The sequence below is a fragment of the Canis lupus genome, chromosome 27 (assembly GCF_011100685.1).
Source record: "Canis lupus familiaris isolate Mischka breed German Shepherd chromosome 27, alternate assembly UU_Cfam_GSD_1.0, whole genome shotgun sequence".
In the NCBI taxonomy this organism is placed as follows: domain Eukaryota; kingdom Metazoa; phylum Chordata; class Mammalia; order Carnivora; family Canidae; genus Canis; species Canis lupus.
Window position 1 is genome coordinate 5140423 of NC_049248.1, and position 18206 is coordinate 5158628.

At 38.2% G+C, this 18206-nt stretch overlaps 1 protein-coding gene across 1 annotated transcript in view; it reads right to left on the reverse strand.

Moving 5' to 3' along the window:
* Positions 1-11259: 11259 nt before the first annotated feature.
* LOC611801 (ubiquitin-conjugating enzyme E2 N-like) overlaps positions 11260-18206 on the reverse strand; it is a 33546-nt gene continuing 26599 nt past the window's right edge. Inside the window, exon 4 of the mRNA XM_038577895.1 lies at positions 11260-11900. Within this exon, the coding sequence (XP_038433823.1) occupies positions 11260-11900 (641 nt within the window). The remainder of the gene's footprint in view (positions 11901-18206) is intronic.

The following is an 18206-nucleotide window of genomic DNA, read 5'->3' on the forward strand; positions in this document are numbered from 1 at the left end:
ACATGACTATCCATATGAATATACATACATGTCAATATATACTTGTGTACACACACACACACAGACACACACACACATAAATCCCAATCTTAATGTTGAAAAAACAGGTTCAGAGAAATTAACTGATTTGTTGAAAGTCATACAGAAAATCCTTCTGAGAGGGATAAGGAGATATATATATATATCCTCCATCTCCTTATCTCCCCACTCCTTAACTAACCCACTTCAATTTGCCTTCTATTTCATCATTCCAGGAAACAACTTTTACCAAAGTTATCAGTGACCTCCATGTTATTGCTTCCAATGGGTATTTACAGTCCTTATTTATTTCATTACATTAGTTTCAGATGTGCAACATAATTCATTATTTGTTATATATCATGAAATGATCACCATAACAAGTCTAGTTAACATTCATCACTACATATAGTTACAATTTTTCCCTTGTAATGGAAACTTTTAAGATTTATTCTCTTAGCAACTTTCAAAATACACAATAGAGCATTACTAACTATAGTTACCATACCGTACACAACATCCTTGGGACTTATTTATTTTTTAACTGGAAGCTTACACCTTTTGACCTCCTTCACCCATTTTACCCAACTCCTATCCCCCGCCTCTGGCAACCTCCAATCAATTCTCTATATCTCTAAATTTGTTGGTGGTGGTATTGTTTTTGTTTGTTTGGTTTTTTTTAGATTCCACATGTAAGTGAGATCACATGGTATTTGTCTATCTCTGATTGACTTATTTCATTTAGCATAATGCCCTTAAGGACCATCCATGTTGTCATAAATGGCAAGATTTCCTTCTTTTTTGTGGCTGAATGACATTCCATTATATATAATATGTATATATAGATACCAAATTTCCTTTATCCATTCATCCATCAGTGGACACATGGATTATTTCAATGTCTTGGCTAGTGTATAATGCTGCAATGTACACTGGGGGGGGGGGGGGCTGCATGTATCTTTCAATTTAGTGTCTTCATTTCCTTGAATACATACCCAAAAGTGGGAGCACTGGATCATATGATAATTCTGTATTTAATTTTTTTTAAGATTTATTTATTCATTTTTAGAGAGAGAGAGGGAGAGCACGAGCACACGAAGGGCAGAAGGGCAGAGGGAGAGAGTTCCAAGTAGACTCCATGCTGAATGCAGAGTCTGTCTTAGGCCTCAATACCAAGACCGTGAGATCAGGACCAAAGCCAAAACCAAGAGTCGAAGGCTCCACCATATTGCACCACCGAGGCACCCCCTATTTTTATTTTTTGAGAAAACTGCATACTGTTTTCCATGGTAACTGTACCAATTTACATTCTCACCAGCAGTATACAAGGGTTCCCTTCTCTCGACCTCCCACCAATACTTGTTATTTCTTGTCTCTTTGATAAATAGCCATTCACACAGATGTGAGGCAATATCTCATTGTGGTTTTGATTTGAATCTCCCTGATTAGGGATATTGAGCACCTTTTCACATACCTGTTGGCCATCTGTATGTTCTCTTTGGAAAAATGTCTATTCAGATACTCTGCCCAATTTTTAATCAGATTGATTTTTTTGGCTATTGAGTTGTATGAGTTCTTTATATATTTTTAATATTAGTCCCTTATCAAATATATGATTTGCAAATAATTTCTCCCATTTAGAATTCCTTCTCATTTCATTGATGATTTCTTTTGTGGTGCAGAGCTCTTTAGTTTGATGTCATCCCAGCTGTTTATGTTGCTTTTGTTGCCTTTGCTTTTAGTTTCAAATCCAAAAAAATGATCACCAAGACTGATGTCAAGGAGCTTACTGCCTATGTTTCCTTCTAGGAGTTTCATGGTTTCAGGTTTTACATCCAAGTTTTTGGTCCATTTTGAGTTAGTTTTTGTGTATTAAGATAATGGACCAGTTTTGTTCTTTTGCATGTGAATGTCCAGTCTTTCAAACATCATTTATGGACAACACTGTCGGTTCCCCATTGTATATTCTTGACTCCTTTGTCATGAATTAATTGAGAGTATATGTTTATTTCTGGGCTCATTTTTCTGTTCCAGTTATATAGGTGTCTGTTTTTATACTCATATCAAACTGCTTTGATATTATGCTAATATCATGCTAATAGTTATTGTGCTAATAGTTATTGTGATAAAGTTTGAAATCAGGAAGTATGAGGCCTCCAGTTTTGTTCTTCTTTCTGAGGATTACTTTGTCTATTTAGGGTCTTTTGTGGTTCCAAACCAATTTGAAGATTGTTTGTTCTATTTCCGTGAAAAATGTCATTGAAATTTTGATAGGGAATGCATTGGATCTATAGATTGCTTTGAGTAGTATGAACATTTTAACAATATTAATTCTTCAATCCATAAGCACATATCTTTATTTGTATCTTCTTTAATTTATCAGTATTTTGTGATTCTTAGCTACAGATCTTTCACCTCCTTGATTAAATTTATTCCTAGGCTATCAGAGTCTTTTTGATGGAATTGAAATAGGATGAGATTTTCTCAACTTCTATTTCTAGTTGTTTGTTTTCAAGGGTATAGAATCAACAAATTTTGGTATATTGATTTTGTATCCTGCACTTTACTAAATCTCTTTATTAGTTCTAACAGTTTTTTGATGGAGTCAGAGTTTTGTATATATAATATCATGTCTTCTGCAAATAACGAAAATTTTACTTTTTCCCTTCTGAATTGGATGACTTTTATTTCTTATTCTTGCCAAATTGTTCTAAGGCTCCCAGTGAAATAATGAATAAAAGTGGCAAGAGTGGGCATCCTTGTCTTGTTCCTGATGCTAGAGGAAAAACGTTCAGCTTTTTACTATTGAGTATGATGTTGAGTGTGAGTTTATCATATACAGCTTTTATTATGTTGGGGTACATTTCCTCTCTACCCACTATGTTGAGAGATTTTACCACAAATGAATACCGAATTTTGTCAAATGTTTTTTCTACATTTATTATGATGATGATACGATTTTTATCCTTCATTTTGTTAATGTGGTGTATCATGCCACATTGATTTGAGCATGTTAAACTATCCTTGCATCCCTGGAATAAATCTCACTTGATCATGGTATACCATCCTTTTAATGTATTGTTGAATTCAGTTTCCTAATATTTTACTGGTTATTTTTGCATCTATGTTCATCAGAGATATTGGCCTATAATTTTCTTTTCATTAGTGTCTTTCTCTGGTTTTGGTATCAGAATTATGCTGGCCTCATAAAATGAGTTTGGAAATATTTCCTCCTCTCTATTTCTGGAAGAATTGGAGGAGGATTGACATTAATTCTTCTTTAAATATTTGATAGAATTCACCAATGAAGCCATCTGGTCCTGGACTTTTGTTTGTTTTTTGTTCATTGTTGTTATAGTCCTTATTTTACTTAAACTCTCTGGAGCATTTGACCCCTTTCTTTCTAAGATTACTCTCTTCTCATGACTTTCACCACCCAAAACCTCCTAATTCTCTTCCAACCTCTCTGGCTGATATTTTTCTTTCTCCTCTATGGGCTTTTATCCAGCAATTAAATATTGGAGTTCTTTAAGAAATTCTCTTCTCATTCTATATTCTTACCTGCAGATTTAATCCTTTAAAGATTTAATCCTTTTTCCTCATAGAAAGAAATACTATTTCCCTCATAGAAATTTACCTTTAGAGGTGCCTTGGCGGCTCAGCCATTAAGCATATGCCTTCAGCTCAGGTCATGATCCCAAGGTCCTGGGATCCAGCCCTGCATTGGGCTCCCTGCTCAGTGGGGAGCCTGCTTCTCTTGCTCCCTCTGCTGTTCCCATCATTTGTGCTCTCTGGTTCTCTCTGTGTGATAAATAAATAAATAAATAAATAAATAAATAAATAAATAAATAAAATCTTTTTTAAAAAAAGAAATTTACCTTTAATTCTATATCTTTTCTCCTATAGCCAGGTTTATATATTTAAATCCAACTGACTCTCCCACTTACATGTTTGAAAGCAACTTGAACTTGAAATTTCTAAAACATACTTATTTTTCAATATTTTCTATTTCGATGAATGGAAACATTATCCACCTAGTATGACAACTTGGAAATTAGGTGTCATCACTCTCCTTCGTATGTAATCTATCACTAAGTTTGCAGTCTCCTCTTCATTTCCAGCATCACAACCCAACTTGACTAATAGTATTTCTTACCTGGACTCCTGCTGATCTTCCCACTCTGGTTCTCCTTCAATCTGTTCTCCCCACTGCAGCCAGAGCAATTTTTGTGAAACTTGAATGTGATAATGTTATGCTTCCTACTTAAAATCTATTGTAGCTTTCCTTTCTCTCACTATAGAACCCATACTACTTGATATGGTCCACAAAGTCCATCAGGTCTTCCCCTCCTGACTTCTCCAACTCATCATACCCCTGTTCTCTTCCTTCTGTAAGTTCCAGCTACATCCACCTTTTTTCAGGTCTCTAAATTTGCCTTGCCCCTACCCTTCACAGGGCCTTTGTATATGCTGTTCGTACAGGCTACAATACTCCTCTCCCTTCATCTTAGCTACCCCTATAGTTTATTTTAATATTTTTATGAGTTCTTTCCAGTCATAATTTCTTCAGGGAAGCCTTCTGTGATCTCCTTGACCTAGTTGAATCTCCCTGTTATATGCTGCCATAGCATGAATAACAGTAGAAACTCTCTTAAACAACCTCTATTTTACTGAATTTCCAGATTCACCAACTCTTTCCATCTTTCTGTGAAGTATACTGATTGATGCCCACAGTGCTTTGAATGCTGGAAGCAGGTAGGCCACTCTTTAATATAGTTGGGTATTTCTACTTCTCTCTTGTTTAGTTTTTGCTTATCAAGAGTCTTTTATATTTGTTCCCAAATTGACTCTTGTTAGTTGTACGTGCTAATTGTAAATTATATAATTGAATTTAATATTACATAAGCCAATGAAATGTGAAAGCAAAAAGGTATTCATTTATATGAAAACAAAGTTAATAATTTAGAAAGACTTGATAAGGATAAGACACCAAAACTTGCTTTGGAATGAGTGAAATAATTATAAAATATTGGAGAAAGGATTATAAAACTATAGAAGAATTCTGTGGTCAGATTTCTATTCAACTCTATTTTTAATTTTCCCTTCCACTTTAAAGAAATGAAAACAGGAAATCACAGATGATGCATTAAGGGTGGGTTTTATATAAAGAAGATGACAGAGAAAAGGCATTGACTCTGTATCAAAAGATTCATGCAGATGTGTGTGTATGTATACATATATATGTTCTTGGTTAAAATAAATATTTTGGTGTGTATATTTTTTATGATTCCTAAGATTTACCTTCTATTGAATTGTTCAAGACCTATTCAGGTAATTACACTGGTATATGTCCATCATGACTGATCATAGAATCCAGAAACCAATGTAAAATGAAAATGTGGGGTTCTCTGTTCAAAACGTATTAAGGATTTCAAGATGGTGACAGCAGAGCATTAAACCAAGTGTGCGGCCTGTCCAAGTGTAGGGCTCTGTAAGCTTGCACAGATCACATACCATGGAGCCAACTCTGATTCCCATCTCCTAGCACAGAACCTGGCATGTAGAAAATGATTCTTTAACTTAATAGGTATTCATTGAGAGCCTTCAATGTGCCAGGCACTGCTCTAGACTCTGGAAATACAGTATAGAACAGAAGAGACAAAATCCCTACCTTTGTGGAGCTTAATTTCTATTGACAGTGTTAGGAAGTTAGAAAAGATATGTAATAAGTGATAAAGAAGTAAAATATGTGGCACATTAGAAGATGTTAAGTGCTATGGAGACAAAACAGGGTAGAGGAAAAGGGAGCATAAAGGATAATATAAATATTTTTTGCATGAATGCAATGAACTTCTAACCAAATTCAAAGGAGAATAAAATGGTAAAATACAATCAGAAATGGAAAAAAAAAAAAACAGATGCAGGGAAAATAAGAATATAAGCAAAAAATCAAAACCATAATCAAAAATAAAGTCAGTTATATTTAGGCTATAAATTTGGTTCTGGGGGGTGGGATGGGGAGGGTCAGGATCTAATAAAGAGGTTGGGCTGAAGGACAAAAAAAAAATAAATAAATAAATAAATTTGGTTCTGAGCTTCCTGGTAACCAAAGCAAAAAATAAGAGATGATCAATCATACAATTTTTATTATCAGAAAGGAGCAAGCATACCAATGTCCTAAGGATTAAAACAGATAGCAGTGATATCTCTTACTTCCTTATGGAACCACATGAGATTGTAGCTGTGAAAATAACTTAAACAAACATCAGGTACTATGAAGTACACAGAGATATTGCTATTGGAATACTTTCACAAGATAACAGAAAATGTTCATTGTAACATCCTTGTTTTTCCTGGAAATGTGCTGAATAAATTCACTTTTGTAGGCAAAGATACTTTCAATAGGCTAACATCTTGAAGTTGAAATCCAACAATCACTTCAGCCTACAAACAGGTCAACCAGTCTGTACAAGTTCTACAATGTCTCTTCCTGACCCTTACTAGAGGAAGGAGACAGCCCAGTGCCAGGTGGGCAGTGACATTATACAAGATGTCCTGGATCCCCCTGCTCCCCTGCTCCTCCCTCAGCCCCAGTTTCACTTTGATTGGGGCTAGAGCTGTTGCACCTTTACTTCAGTTCCTCCCTTACAACCCCAAGACCCTAAATAAATATGGCCCCAGGGCCCCCAAGCAACCAGATGGTCCATCCTCAGCAACATGGACATGTCTTCTCCACAGTAAGACCCAGAACCAAGAAACTGCTGGCTAAAAGCAGAAAAAATAGCCACACACACTCACCTTCCTACCATCCATCCCTCCTTCCTCAGCCTCTTTTGTTCCCATGTTTTAGTCTTTCTCTCTGCACTCTTTTCTCCTCACCACCACCACCATGTACTCAGAAGAAGTTCTATTTATCCTAAGTTTCACAGAGACAGGTGGTTCAACAGGACGGACAACTGAACAGAGGAGGCAACATGAATAGATGAGTCCTTTGTCTCTTTGCCTTTCTTTGTGTCTACCACCCTGTGTGTCTCTCCCCCCATACACTCACAAGCCAAGTAAATATCTGCATGTACTTCAGAGAGAGAGTCTGATGAGAAACAAATAAATAAAAATTACCAGCTACTTTGACTAATAGATTGTCTTTTATCTAGATGGAAAAAAAAAAAACCCAAACCACATTAGGTCAGAAACACCATAAGACCCTGAAAGAGGCTCAGAGAAGTTAATTTCGTGACTATCTGTAACATTCTTTTGAACAATGAGCCTACAAGTTCCCTCAGCCACCTGTTTGAGGCTCTTCAGATACCAAACATCAACCCGTGGAGAACAACTAGATCCAAAGAGAGAACTCTCTAAGCATTTCCACCAATGCTGTTGCCAGACTGTGACTGGTGCCATTTGAATTTCCCCATAAAATGTAAAAGAAAAAGAATTGCCCACCAGCCACTGTTTTTGGCATCAACAATTGATAGCAACTCTCCCATGGATATCCACTTAGGTATTGAAGATACAATGTTAATGAGGAAGAGCTTGCTGCGCACAGGATTTCTATTTTAGGCCTCCTGCTAGTAAATATAACTCTGTTTACACTGACAGGAGTCTGGGACTTGCTCTAGCTTCACAATGGCTGTTTGAAACACACCTTAAATGTGGTCTTTGAAACTCTGCGCTGTGGTACATGTGGTCAGGTCTCTTTCTTTTTCTCTACCATGGTGGAATTGGAAACTTCTTCCGTGGCTTGTATCATGATCACGTGAACAAGATAAGGCCTTGGGGGCTAGCGAATTCCACCACTCACGCCCCCACCACAGGTGCTCTTGTATCTGATCATTCAGAAAGCACATTTTCTCCCCACTGTCTCCTTCTCAGGGAACCTGTATCTGCCAGCATCACGCCTTCCAGGACAAGGCCTCGACCTCACTTCCTTGTTGGGGACCCATGGCACTCAGCCACAGATCTTTGACCATGTTCCCTGGGCTGGATGCTTGTGGATGCCCAGTTGACATCAGCCCCAGGAGACCATCATGGTTGACTAAGAAATTTGTGAAGTTTTGCAGTTTGCTTCTACCCTGGGGTGTCCCTACTGAGCCATGTCATTTTTTCACACCTCTATCTCCTTTACTTGTCTCCAGATTCTGTTAACGCACTTTTAAATTCTTTTCTTCCTCCCTTCCTGTTGCCACTGCCTTAGGCTAAGTCCCCACTATTGTCCATCTTTATTATTACAATAACCTACTAACTTTCTTGCCACCTAGCTCTGGCTTCTAATCTAGCTTCATTTTGCCAACATAGTTACCATTCTACTTTTCCTGTATAACCCTTAGTACCATAACTTACCTTCCAAGTCAGGGTTTCTTAACATCTGCCGTATTGACATTTGGGGCCAGATAATTCTTTATTGTGGGTGGCTGGCCTTTGAATTGTAGGATAACAGCATCTCTGGCCTCTACCACATGCTGCTAGTAGTATCTGCCCCCAGTTGTGACAACAAAATTGTTTCCACACGGCGCCAAATATCCCCTGAGGGGCAAAGGTGCCCAATGTTCTCAGTCCTTCTTAACGTATCCCTCGAGTTTTATTAAGTAGAAATTCAAATTTTGTTCCAAGTATGTGTTTATCTCTATTAACAATTTTTCCTTGACCCGTGGATTGTGTAGAAATGCTTTAAATGCTGAACATACGCTGTTACTGCTTTAGTTACCTTTTTGTTGTTCATTTAGAACTTACTTTTATTTTGGTCAGAAAGGGTGAGTTATGCAGTATTTATGCTTTGGCCCTTTGTTTGAGACCTGCTTTGTGGCTCAGAACCTTCTAATTTTTTGCAAACATTTCTTATGTGTTTGAAAGTCTATGTTCTGGGCAGCCCAGGTGGCTCAGCGATTTAGCTCTGCCTTCAGCCCAAGGCCTGATTCTGGGGACCCAGGATCGAGTCCCATGTCAGGCTCCCTGCATGGAGCCTCTGCCTGTGTCTCTGCCTGTCTCTGTCTCTGTGTCTGTCATGAATAACTAAGTAAAATCTATATTAAAAAAAAAAAAAAGAAAGAAAGTCTCTGTTCTTCAGTTGTTGGGTGCAAGATTCTACATATGTTTAGCAAGATAGGCTCATGTCATTCAGTTCTTATAAATTAAAGCCAGTTTTCTTTAAAAAAAGATTTATTTATTTATTTTTGAGAAACAGTGAGGGAGTGGGGGAGGGGCAGAGGGAGAGGAAGAATCTCAATCAGACACCCCCCTGAGCATGGAGCCTGAGGCAGGGCTCCATCTCATGATCCTAAGATCAAAACCTGAGCCGAAACCAAGAGTTAGACGCATAATGGATTGACCCACCCAGGCACCCCAATCAATGCCAATTTTTATGTCATTTTATTTATCAATGACCAGAAAGGTGTATTTTAAAATATCCTATAAGGAAAAGAAATTTTTAAAAATATCCTATGAAGATTTGTCAGCTCCTTCTTGTAATGCAGTTGACTTTTGTTTTTATATATTTTGAGAGTATTTAATACAAATTAGCATTTGTTATATCTTCTGATGAATCATTCCTTTTATCACTATATAATGATCTCTCTCTTTTTTTGCCTTAAAAAAAAGACATTTACTCTGTTGCAGTTGTCATAGCTACAGTTTTGTCTTGATTAGTACTGGCCTGGTATACCTTTTATCCTCTTACTTTCCACCTTTTTGAATCCTTCTGGTGTAGGTATATATTTGGAAAACAGCAGAAGTAAGTTTGCTTTTTGCTTTTTTTTCCCCACATCAAACCTGACAATTGTCTTTTAACTAGTGAGTCTAATCCATTAAATGTATTGTGTTTCCTAAGATATTTGGATTTATTTTCACGATTTCTTTTTTGTACTATTTACTTTGCTTTATGAAAACCTTTTCTTTAAGTCAATCGGAGAAGGACAGACATTATATGTTCTCATTCATTTGGGGAATATAAATAATAGTGAAAGGGAATAGAAGGGAAGGGAGAAGAAATGCGTAGGAAATATCAGAAAGGGAGACAGAACATAAAGACTCCTAACTCTGGGAAACGAACTAGGGGTGGTGGAAGGGGAGGAGGGCGGGGGGTGGAGGTGAATGGGTGACGGGCACTGAGGGGGGCACTTGACGGGATGAGCGCTGGGTGTTATTCTGTATATTGGTAAATTGAACACCAATAAAAAATAAATTTATTATTTAAAAAAATAATATTACAGTAAAAAAAACCTTTTCTTGCTTTTTTCCTATATTCTTTTGTTGATTTTTTAAAAAATATATTTTTTAATTTATTTATTTGTTTGTTTGTTTATTTATTTGACAGAGAGAGAGAACAAGCAGGGGGAGTGGCAGGCAGAGGGAGAGGGAGAAGAAGTAGGCTCCCTATGGAGCAAGAAGCCCAATGTGAGGCTCCATCCCAGGACCCCGGGATCATGATCTGAGCTGAAGGCAGACACTTACTGAATCACCCCTCCTATCTTCTTTTGGATCAAGTTTTCTGTATTTCTCCCTCCATTAACCTCAAAACTGCATACTCTTTTTTTTACTCTTTTTTTTTTTTTTACTCTTTTCATGGTTAACCTTCAATTTTTGTCAAGCATACTGGCCCTAAAGTCTAAAGTTAATATCTCTACCTCTTCCCATATGATGTAAGGAATTAAGAATGTTTTATTTTTTTTTAGAATAATAAAAAATATTTTACTAAAACATAAGATTTATAGAAGTTTCCAGACAAGCCATACAAAATGGTCACAAGCTTTTTCTTGAAGGAAGGATTCTACACTTGACAGCAAAGTCACAATGTTATTAGTGAGGGCTGTGATGTTTGTTTAATGTTCCCATTTTGGTTCAAACAATCAAGCTTGTCCATCTACAGTGTCTAAATAAAGTTAGACTTGGCTAGAGAGCATATTATAAAGAACTGGTTAGCTGCTTTTAACCGATGCAATTAGATCACCATAAAAAGGGGGAAAGGAGCCCATAAAATTAAAATAAAACTACCTCTCCCCTTCAAAAATAATAATAAAGAAAAACACCCACACCCTTGCAGCTAACCCTGACAACTACCTTCATGCACAGTGCTTTATACTTAAACCATGATGGGGGAAATTAATAAAAGCGGAGAGGGGCCACTGCTTTTATATATTTGGAAAACAAATTGTTGTTTCACAACAATCCAGATGGTACTTCTAGCCACTGCTCATGCTTTACAACAGTGAATCAGGACAAGACATAGATTTGCTAATGTGCATTTAATCACCAAAGGACTGAAGATGTCTGGGCTTTTATTCTGTATGTTTCTAAGACTGTGTCCATTAAATGCAAACAAAAAAGGAAGAAGTCTTGGCAGAACAGGAGAAGTGATGCACACTTGATGATCAGATCGATTTTAAATATATTATTCATGGCATATAGCCTAGTCCGTGCTCTAGCTGTTTCTATGGCTTGGGCTTCGCTGGTCTTCCACTGCTCCACTACATCCTTTGCTAATGGATCATCTGGATTGAGAGCACTTAACAAAGCCTGGATCCATAGCAGAACTGTGCGGATCTGCAGTGGGGACCACTTATCTTTCAAAATATCTAAACATACTCTTCCCAACTTGTCTACATTAGGATGATAAATTTTGGTCATGAAACGTACTTTAGGGGCTGCCATCGGGTATTCTTCTGGAAGGAATAGTTCAAGTTCAAAAGTCCCTCCCTCAAGGGGGGAATCCTGGGGGCCAGCAATGACCACATGAAAATAACGGGCATTGCTCTCATCTGGTTCTGCTTTAATGCCAGGAACTGGTTCTGCCAGCAAACGCTGGGTCTCCTTGATAATCCTGCGGGGCAGCCCGGCCGTCCTGTCAGATCCCCAGTTCGGCCTCTGCTCTTGACTCCGGCTCCGCTCGCCTCACAGGCCAGAATGTTTTAATGTTACGTGTTATCACCATCCAGCATTTTAGGCACTTCCATCTGACTTTTCTACATCTAAATTTTGTTGTTGTTGTTGTTGTTGATGTTATTGCTATTTTTGAGCAATGAATGCATTTTTTGGCTTTGCTTAGATGCTTACCAACCTCTCTGAATTACCATTGCTTCTTGCCTCTGAATTTTTCCCTATGGGTCCAATTTCTTCTCTCCTAAAATGCATAATTCTAGAAATCCTCTCCATAAGGGTCTTTAATAGTAAATTCTCCTGGTTATTGATTGTTGAAGGAGATAGAAATGAAGATTAATTTCTCTCAGCACCTTAAAAACGTTATTCCACTGATTTCTGGCTTTCATTGCTGCTTTTGAGAAGTCAATCATCAGTCTAATTATCATTCCTTTGTAAGCAAACCATATTTCTCTCTTGCACTCTTAAGATCTTTTTTTTAAGATTTTATTTTATTTATTTATTTATTTTAGATTTTATTTTTTAAAGTAATACCTTCACCCAACATGGGGCTTGAACTCATAGCCTGAGAGCTAGAATTGCACACTCTACCTAGTGAGCCAGCCAGGGTTGGCTCTCCCCATTTGGGGTTTTTTAATTTTTTTTTTCTGTGATGTTACTTAGTACAGATTTAATTTTATCTTTCTTAGAACTCATTTCCTGCCTCTGAAGATTCATTTTTTTCATAGATTCTAGAAAATTCACGGTCTTTTTCTCTTTGGTTATTTCCTCATTTTCTTAATATTCTCCTCCTGAAATTCCTATTAGTCATTTGTTTACCCTCATTCTGTCCTCCATGTCTCATAATCTTGTTTTTGTATTAATCTTTATGTAATCTTTATGTCTCTGCTTCATTTGGAGGAGTTTTCTGAAAGCTGCCAGTTCTTAAACTCTAGCTTTTGCTATGCAGATCAGTGTCAACTACTATACTTTTGTTTTTCTAAGTTCTGTTTGTTTTTTCAAACTTGTCTGGGGTTTTTTGCATAGTGTTTTACGATATGTTATTTTTTTCCATTTTTCCCTTTATATATCCTTAATTATTATTATTTATTTAAAAATTTTATTAATTTATTTGTGTGTGAGAGAGTATGAGAGAGAGACACAGAGTCAGCATGAAGTTGGGGAAAGGCAGAGGGAGAGAAACAGGCTCCCTGCCAAGCAGGGAGCCCAAGGAGAGGCTCAATCCTAGGACCCCTGGATTATGATCTGAGGCAAAGGCAACCACCTAACCAAATGAACCACCCAGGCTCCCCATCTTTAATTATTTTTAAAAGATACTAGTGTACATTGTCTCACCAATTGCTCTACTTTCTGAATGATGATTCTTAGAGCTCTATAACAATTGTTCATGTGTCCGCTGATGTTTGCCAGTGGTGAGTTGTGACACTATAACTTCAGAGCTGAGAATTCACTACATCAATCATGAGAATTCTGAATGACCTGCACTAAGCTTGTGTCCCACAGGGCCATTTTGTGTATCATGAAGTCCCAGTAGTAATATCTGCCCAAGATGACTTTTCATTACCTCATTGACCTGGAGACTCCTCACCACTCAGGTAATGTAAATGCAAACCCTTGATCCACCCACATGAAGGTGAGCATGTGGTGATGAGATTATTAGGGACGCTTCTTTTTTCTACTCAGCCAGGCTCAACAGATAAGGTTATGTGGCATCTCCCTTTGTAGGTGAACAGAATGTTTCCTTATAAGCCTTTTTCTAACTTTACACGAGGCCTTAATTTTAACTCTCTATCTGGCATAGACTCAAGGCCTCATATTCAATATTTCTGTGTACCTAAAAAACCCAATCAAAATTTAAAACTGTAAAATTCTGAAAGCTTAAAAACTCAGTCCTCTCTGTACTGCCTCAACAGCCAGGATTTTCTCATATCTGTTCAATTGCTGGCTGCATTTATTTTCAATTTAATTTATTTCAAATTCAATTTGAAAATTTCAAATAAATTCAACATTTATTTTCAATTTGTTTTCCCCTGGGGGGAATCTTCCTTATTTTCTTGTGATTTCAGCTTAGCATGTAGATAAAGTTTTAAAAATATTTTGCTTCATCATTTCTAAGAACTTTGAGAGGAGAATTTTCAGGTCATCTAATTTGCCATATTGTAGGAAATGGGGAATTCCCCCCCTCAACCAAGACATAATAATCCAAAGCACTAATTTGATTACTCCCTATTACCTCGACATTAAAAATCAAGCTCTTTAGTGTAATCTTTAGGAAACCTTTGGTCTGGCTCCTAAATGCTTTTCCAGTTCCATTCTCTTCTGAAAAGAATGCCCTATATCCTAGCCACACTGACAATTCATGATTACTTCTGGTTCTATAAACTTTCACACATCTACAACCAGCAGACTTAGGCTATGCCACACCCTTCTCCTGAATGGTCCTTCTCTCCTTTCACAAACTTCTATTCCTTGGCCAAAGCAAACTTCAAATATTGGCTAGATTGTAAAACCCACTTCAACTTCCCAAAACATAATGAATCAAACCCTCTACTCCCACTGCATCCAAACATACCTTACTTATAATCCTCATCATATTGACCAAAGTGTTTTTATATATTTAACTAGATTTAGATCTTTTAGAAACCCAGATCAAGATTTTATCCATCATTCTCAACATATAGCACAATGTCTGGCATATAGTAGACACTCAAAGATGTTACAGCAATTTTCTTGAATACAAGCCTACTTCAATTCTTCCCTGGAGAAATATAGCTTGAAATGACAACACTTTTAGGTGTTATAAGCAGTCGTATTATTGAAAATCTCCACATACTTGCTAATTGTCAGTGGTACTAGAGCAAATGTGTTCAGTATAGCCCCTGCCTGTAATTTTTATTAGAAGTTAGTTCTGATTTATGAATAATTCCTGCTTCTGTATCTGAATGAGTAGTCACTTATCTAGGAAAGACACTATAGCTACAAGACATAGGATAACCACACAAAACACAACCAGACCGTCTAACGCGTTGTAACTACATAGTGTAGGACTGGCATGGAAGCAAGTGTCCAATGAACACGTGAATGAGTGGACAAAAGGTTATATGATAAATAAAAGGTACTTTAACCAAATGGCAGGCAAAGAAAGTTACAAGACTTGTCTGACTCCACTGCTTGTATTGTGTCTTACTCATCTTTGTATATGTCTGGCATACAGTGAATACTGGAAAAACACATGGAAATGAATAAATGATTTAAAAGACTTAATCAGGCTGAGATACATGAGAACATTCCAGATCTAGAGTTATGGAAAGAGAGAAAACAAAAGCCCAACATTTTCAATGAAAAGGAAAAAATTAACTTTTATTAATCTTTTGAGTTTTGTTTCATTCATGTATGCTAGCCTTACTTGTTTGATCCTCTTGTCTGTCCATCCATTCATCCATCCATTTGTCATTCATTCACTCAAGAAACATTTGCCAATCATCTACTGTGAGCCAAGCACTGTGCTTTTGGCTTGGAATTTTAGTTTGATGTTGAGAAAAACTTGCTGATTTTCTGTCAGTAAATGATTACTAGGAGCATGCTAGGAGCTAATGTTTCTTAAAACTTTCATTCTGTGATCCATGAATTCATTCATTCACTCATTTAGCAAATATCTTTGAGGATATCCTCTCTGCCAGACACTGTGTGAGGCACCAGGGATTCATTCCTTATTTTACGTATTCATTCATTCATTCATTCATTCAATAAACAATTCTTAAGTACCTAATAAAGTGCCAGGCATAGATAGGGTCTTTGCTTTCAAGTACTTACATGATAATAGTGGTAAGTTTCAGGCAATAGACAAATAAATAAGCTAGTTTATATAATGATAAGGCAAAATAACAAAATTGGGATGTGCTAAAGAGTGATGTATGTATATCTACATTATTGATGTGGTCTCTGACTTCAGAGAGCCAGAGATTTATTTCTAAGGACATAGAGCTATTGCCAGATGATCTGAGTGCTGCCTACCTGGATTCTTTTGACATGCAGACCCCTGTGTAAGCATATATGAGTGTGACCTGGCCTGGAGGCAGAGAATCTAGTCTTGGAGAGAATGGAGCCAGAAGGACAAGCCCCACATGGAGGCCTCTCTGGCCTGCACAGCATGTCACCAGGGACAGAGCTCCTTGCCCTGTGGCCCAGGCTGATCTGCTTGAGCTGTCTACTGGGAGGGCAAATATCTGCCTTCAAGCCACACACCACGCCCTCCCTGGTTGGGAACTTTGACTCAGTGTTGACCTGGTTTTGAACTAGTGACCTAGAGGTGAATGACTCCATATCTCATTACTAATTCCCCACAGCCACTTGGTTCCTCCTGCTAGCCACAAGAAAGAGAGTTTGGTGAGGACAGGGACAGAAGTCCAGCCAGGGGCCCTGAACCCATCAGCCACAGCATCCACCCCAGCTTTAGCCCCTGCCATCTGGCTTCCTGCCATTCCCCCCATCCTTTAGTCTGGTCTGACTGAACAGGTTTTTGGAAGAGGCCAAGGTCACCCTGGGGCCGACCTCCACAGATGGATTCAGCCTGAGACTACAGCTGCGGTCCAGCTCAACCATGAATGCCCAGGGCCAATACATACTCCTTCATCGTGGTGGATCATCGTTAAGCCAAATGAGGTCTGGGACTCAACCAGGTAGGATGTGACTAGATCCAGAAACTATAAAATCTCCTTCCTTGTCTTGACTTCCCCTTTTCTTACCCCATTCCCTTCTATACCCTCAATTTCCTCACTTCCCAGTCTTATTTGTTCTTCAGGCACTCTTGCCTTCAAGAGACCATCATCACTTCTCTGAGGTTAAGGTTCAAGGAAGATGAGCTCCACATGGGAACCTGGGCACATACTGGTGAGAACACATGACTGGGAAACATCGCAGGGACTCAGTCAAGAAATGTCAGCAAGTACTGGTCCCCACAGTTCCTTGGGCCAAGGCTTAGCACTCTCAGGAGAAAGCCAAGATGTAAAGGAGCACTGGTTCTCCAGAGGAACCAGGCTGGAACTGTTGGAGGGTGAGTGGGGGGGGGGGGGGGGGGGGTGGTTATGGCATCAGAAGCACTGAATTCTTGCTCTCTCTTTTTTTTTTTAAGATTTTATTTACCTATTCATGAGAGACAGAGAGAGGGAGAGGGAGAGAGGCAGAGACACAGGCAGAGGGAGAAGCAGGCTCCATGCAGGGAGCCCAATGTGGGACTCGATCCTGGGACTCCAGGATCACACCCTGGGCCGAAGGCAGGCGCTAAACCACTGGGCCACCCAGGGATCCCAGCCACCCAGGGATCCCTTGAATTCTTGCTCTAATGGGCATATTACTTTGTGCTTCATACTGTTGCCATTCAAGTTGGCATAAAATGCATTCTTTTTCGTGGGGGCTTATGATACGAAGTGAAAATGCTTCATCTTTTTTAGAAAGTATGGTTTTAACCATCAGTCATATTTTGAGTATGCTTCTTCGAGAGCATGTATCACCTTTTACTGAACTATTCTCTTCATGCATTTATTTCCTCCACTAGACTGTGAACTCCTCAAAGATGAGGGCTCTTGCTTGATCATTTATGTAAGTAAAGGAGTAAATAAATGATGAAGGTGACGTTTATGTAGGTAGCCCATACAGAGGGAATTCAACTTTTATTCTTCATCTTTTTGGATTTATCTCAGGGCTTATTTCAACTACCATCATATCCAATAATTCAGACACTAAAAATAATCTGGTATAAAACAATTAATATCAACATCTACTTAAAAGATAAATTAAGGTGTGATGCTTTGGTTTGCAATACATTAATTTAAAATGGTGAACTTCATGGGGCACCTGGGTGGCTAAGTCAGTTAAGCATCTGACTCATGATTTTGGCTGGGGTTATAACCTCATGGGTAGTGAGATGGAGCCTCCTTAGCAGGGAGTGTGCTTGAGATTCTCTCTCTCCTTTGTCCCTCTCCTCCCAGCTCATGCACGAGCACTCTCTTTCTCGCTCCCCTTCTTGCTCTAAAATAAAAAAATATTTAAAGAAATGAGGTAAAATGCTGAACTTCAAAACTGTGTATGGTTCCATTCAGATAATGTTAGCTTGCTCCCAGTCTTGAATGTAATCCTCAGGTTACAAGTGAGGAGAAATGATTATCGCCAGAAATCAGATGGCAACATGTTTCTTGTGATCACAAAGCACAAAATATTGGCTCTAACACACAATCAGATTGTGTGTCTCCTAGGAGCTTATTGTCCACCATCCTCAGATGCATCCTTGGACTTGCCAAGCTCAGACAATCAGAACCACTCAA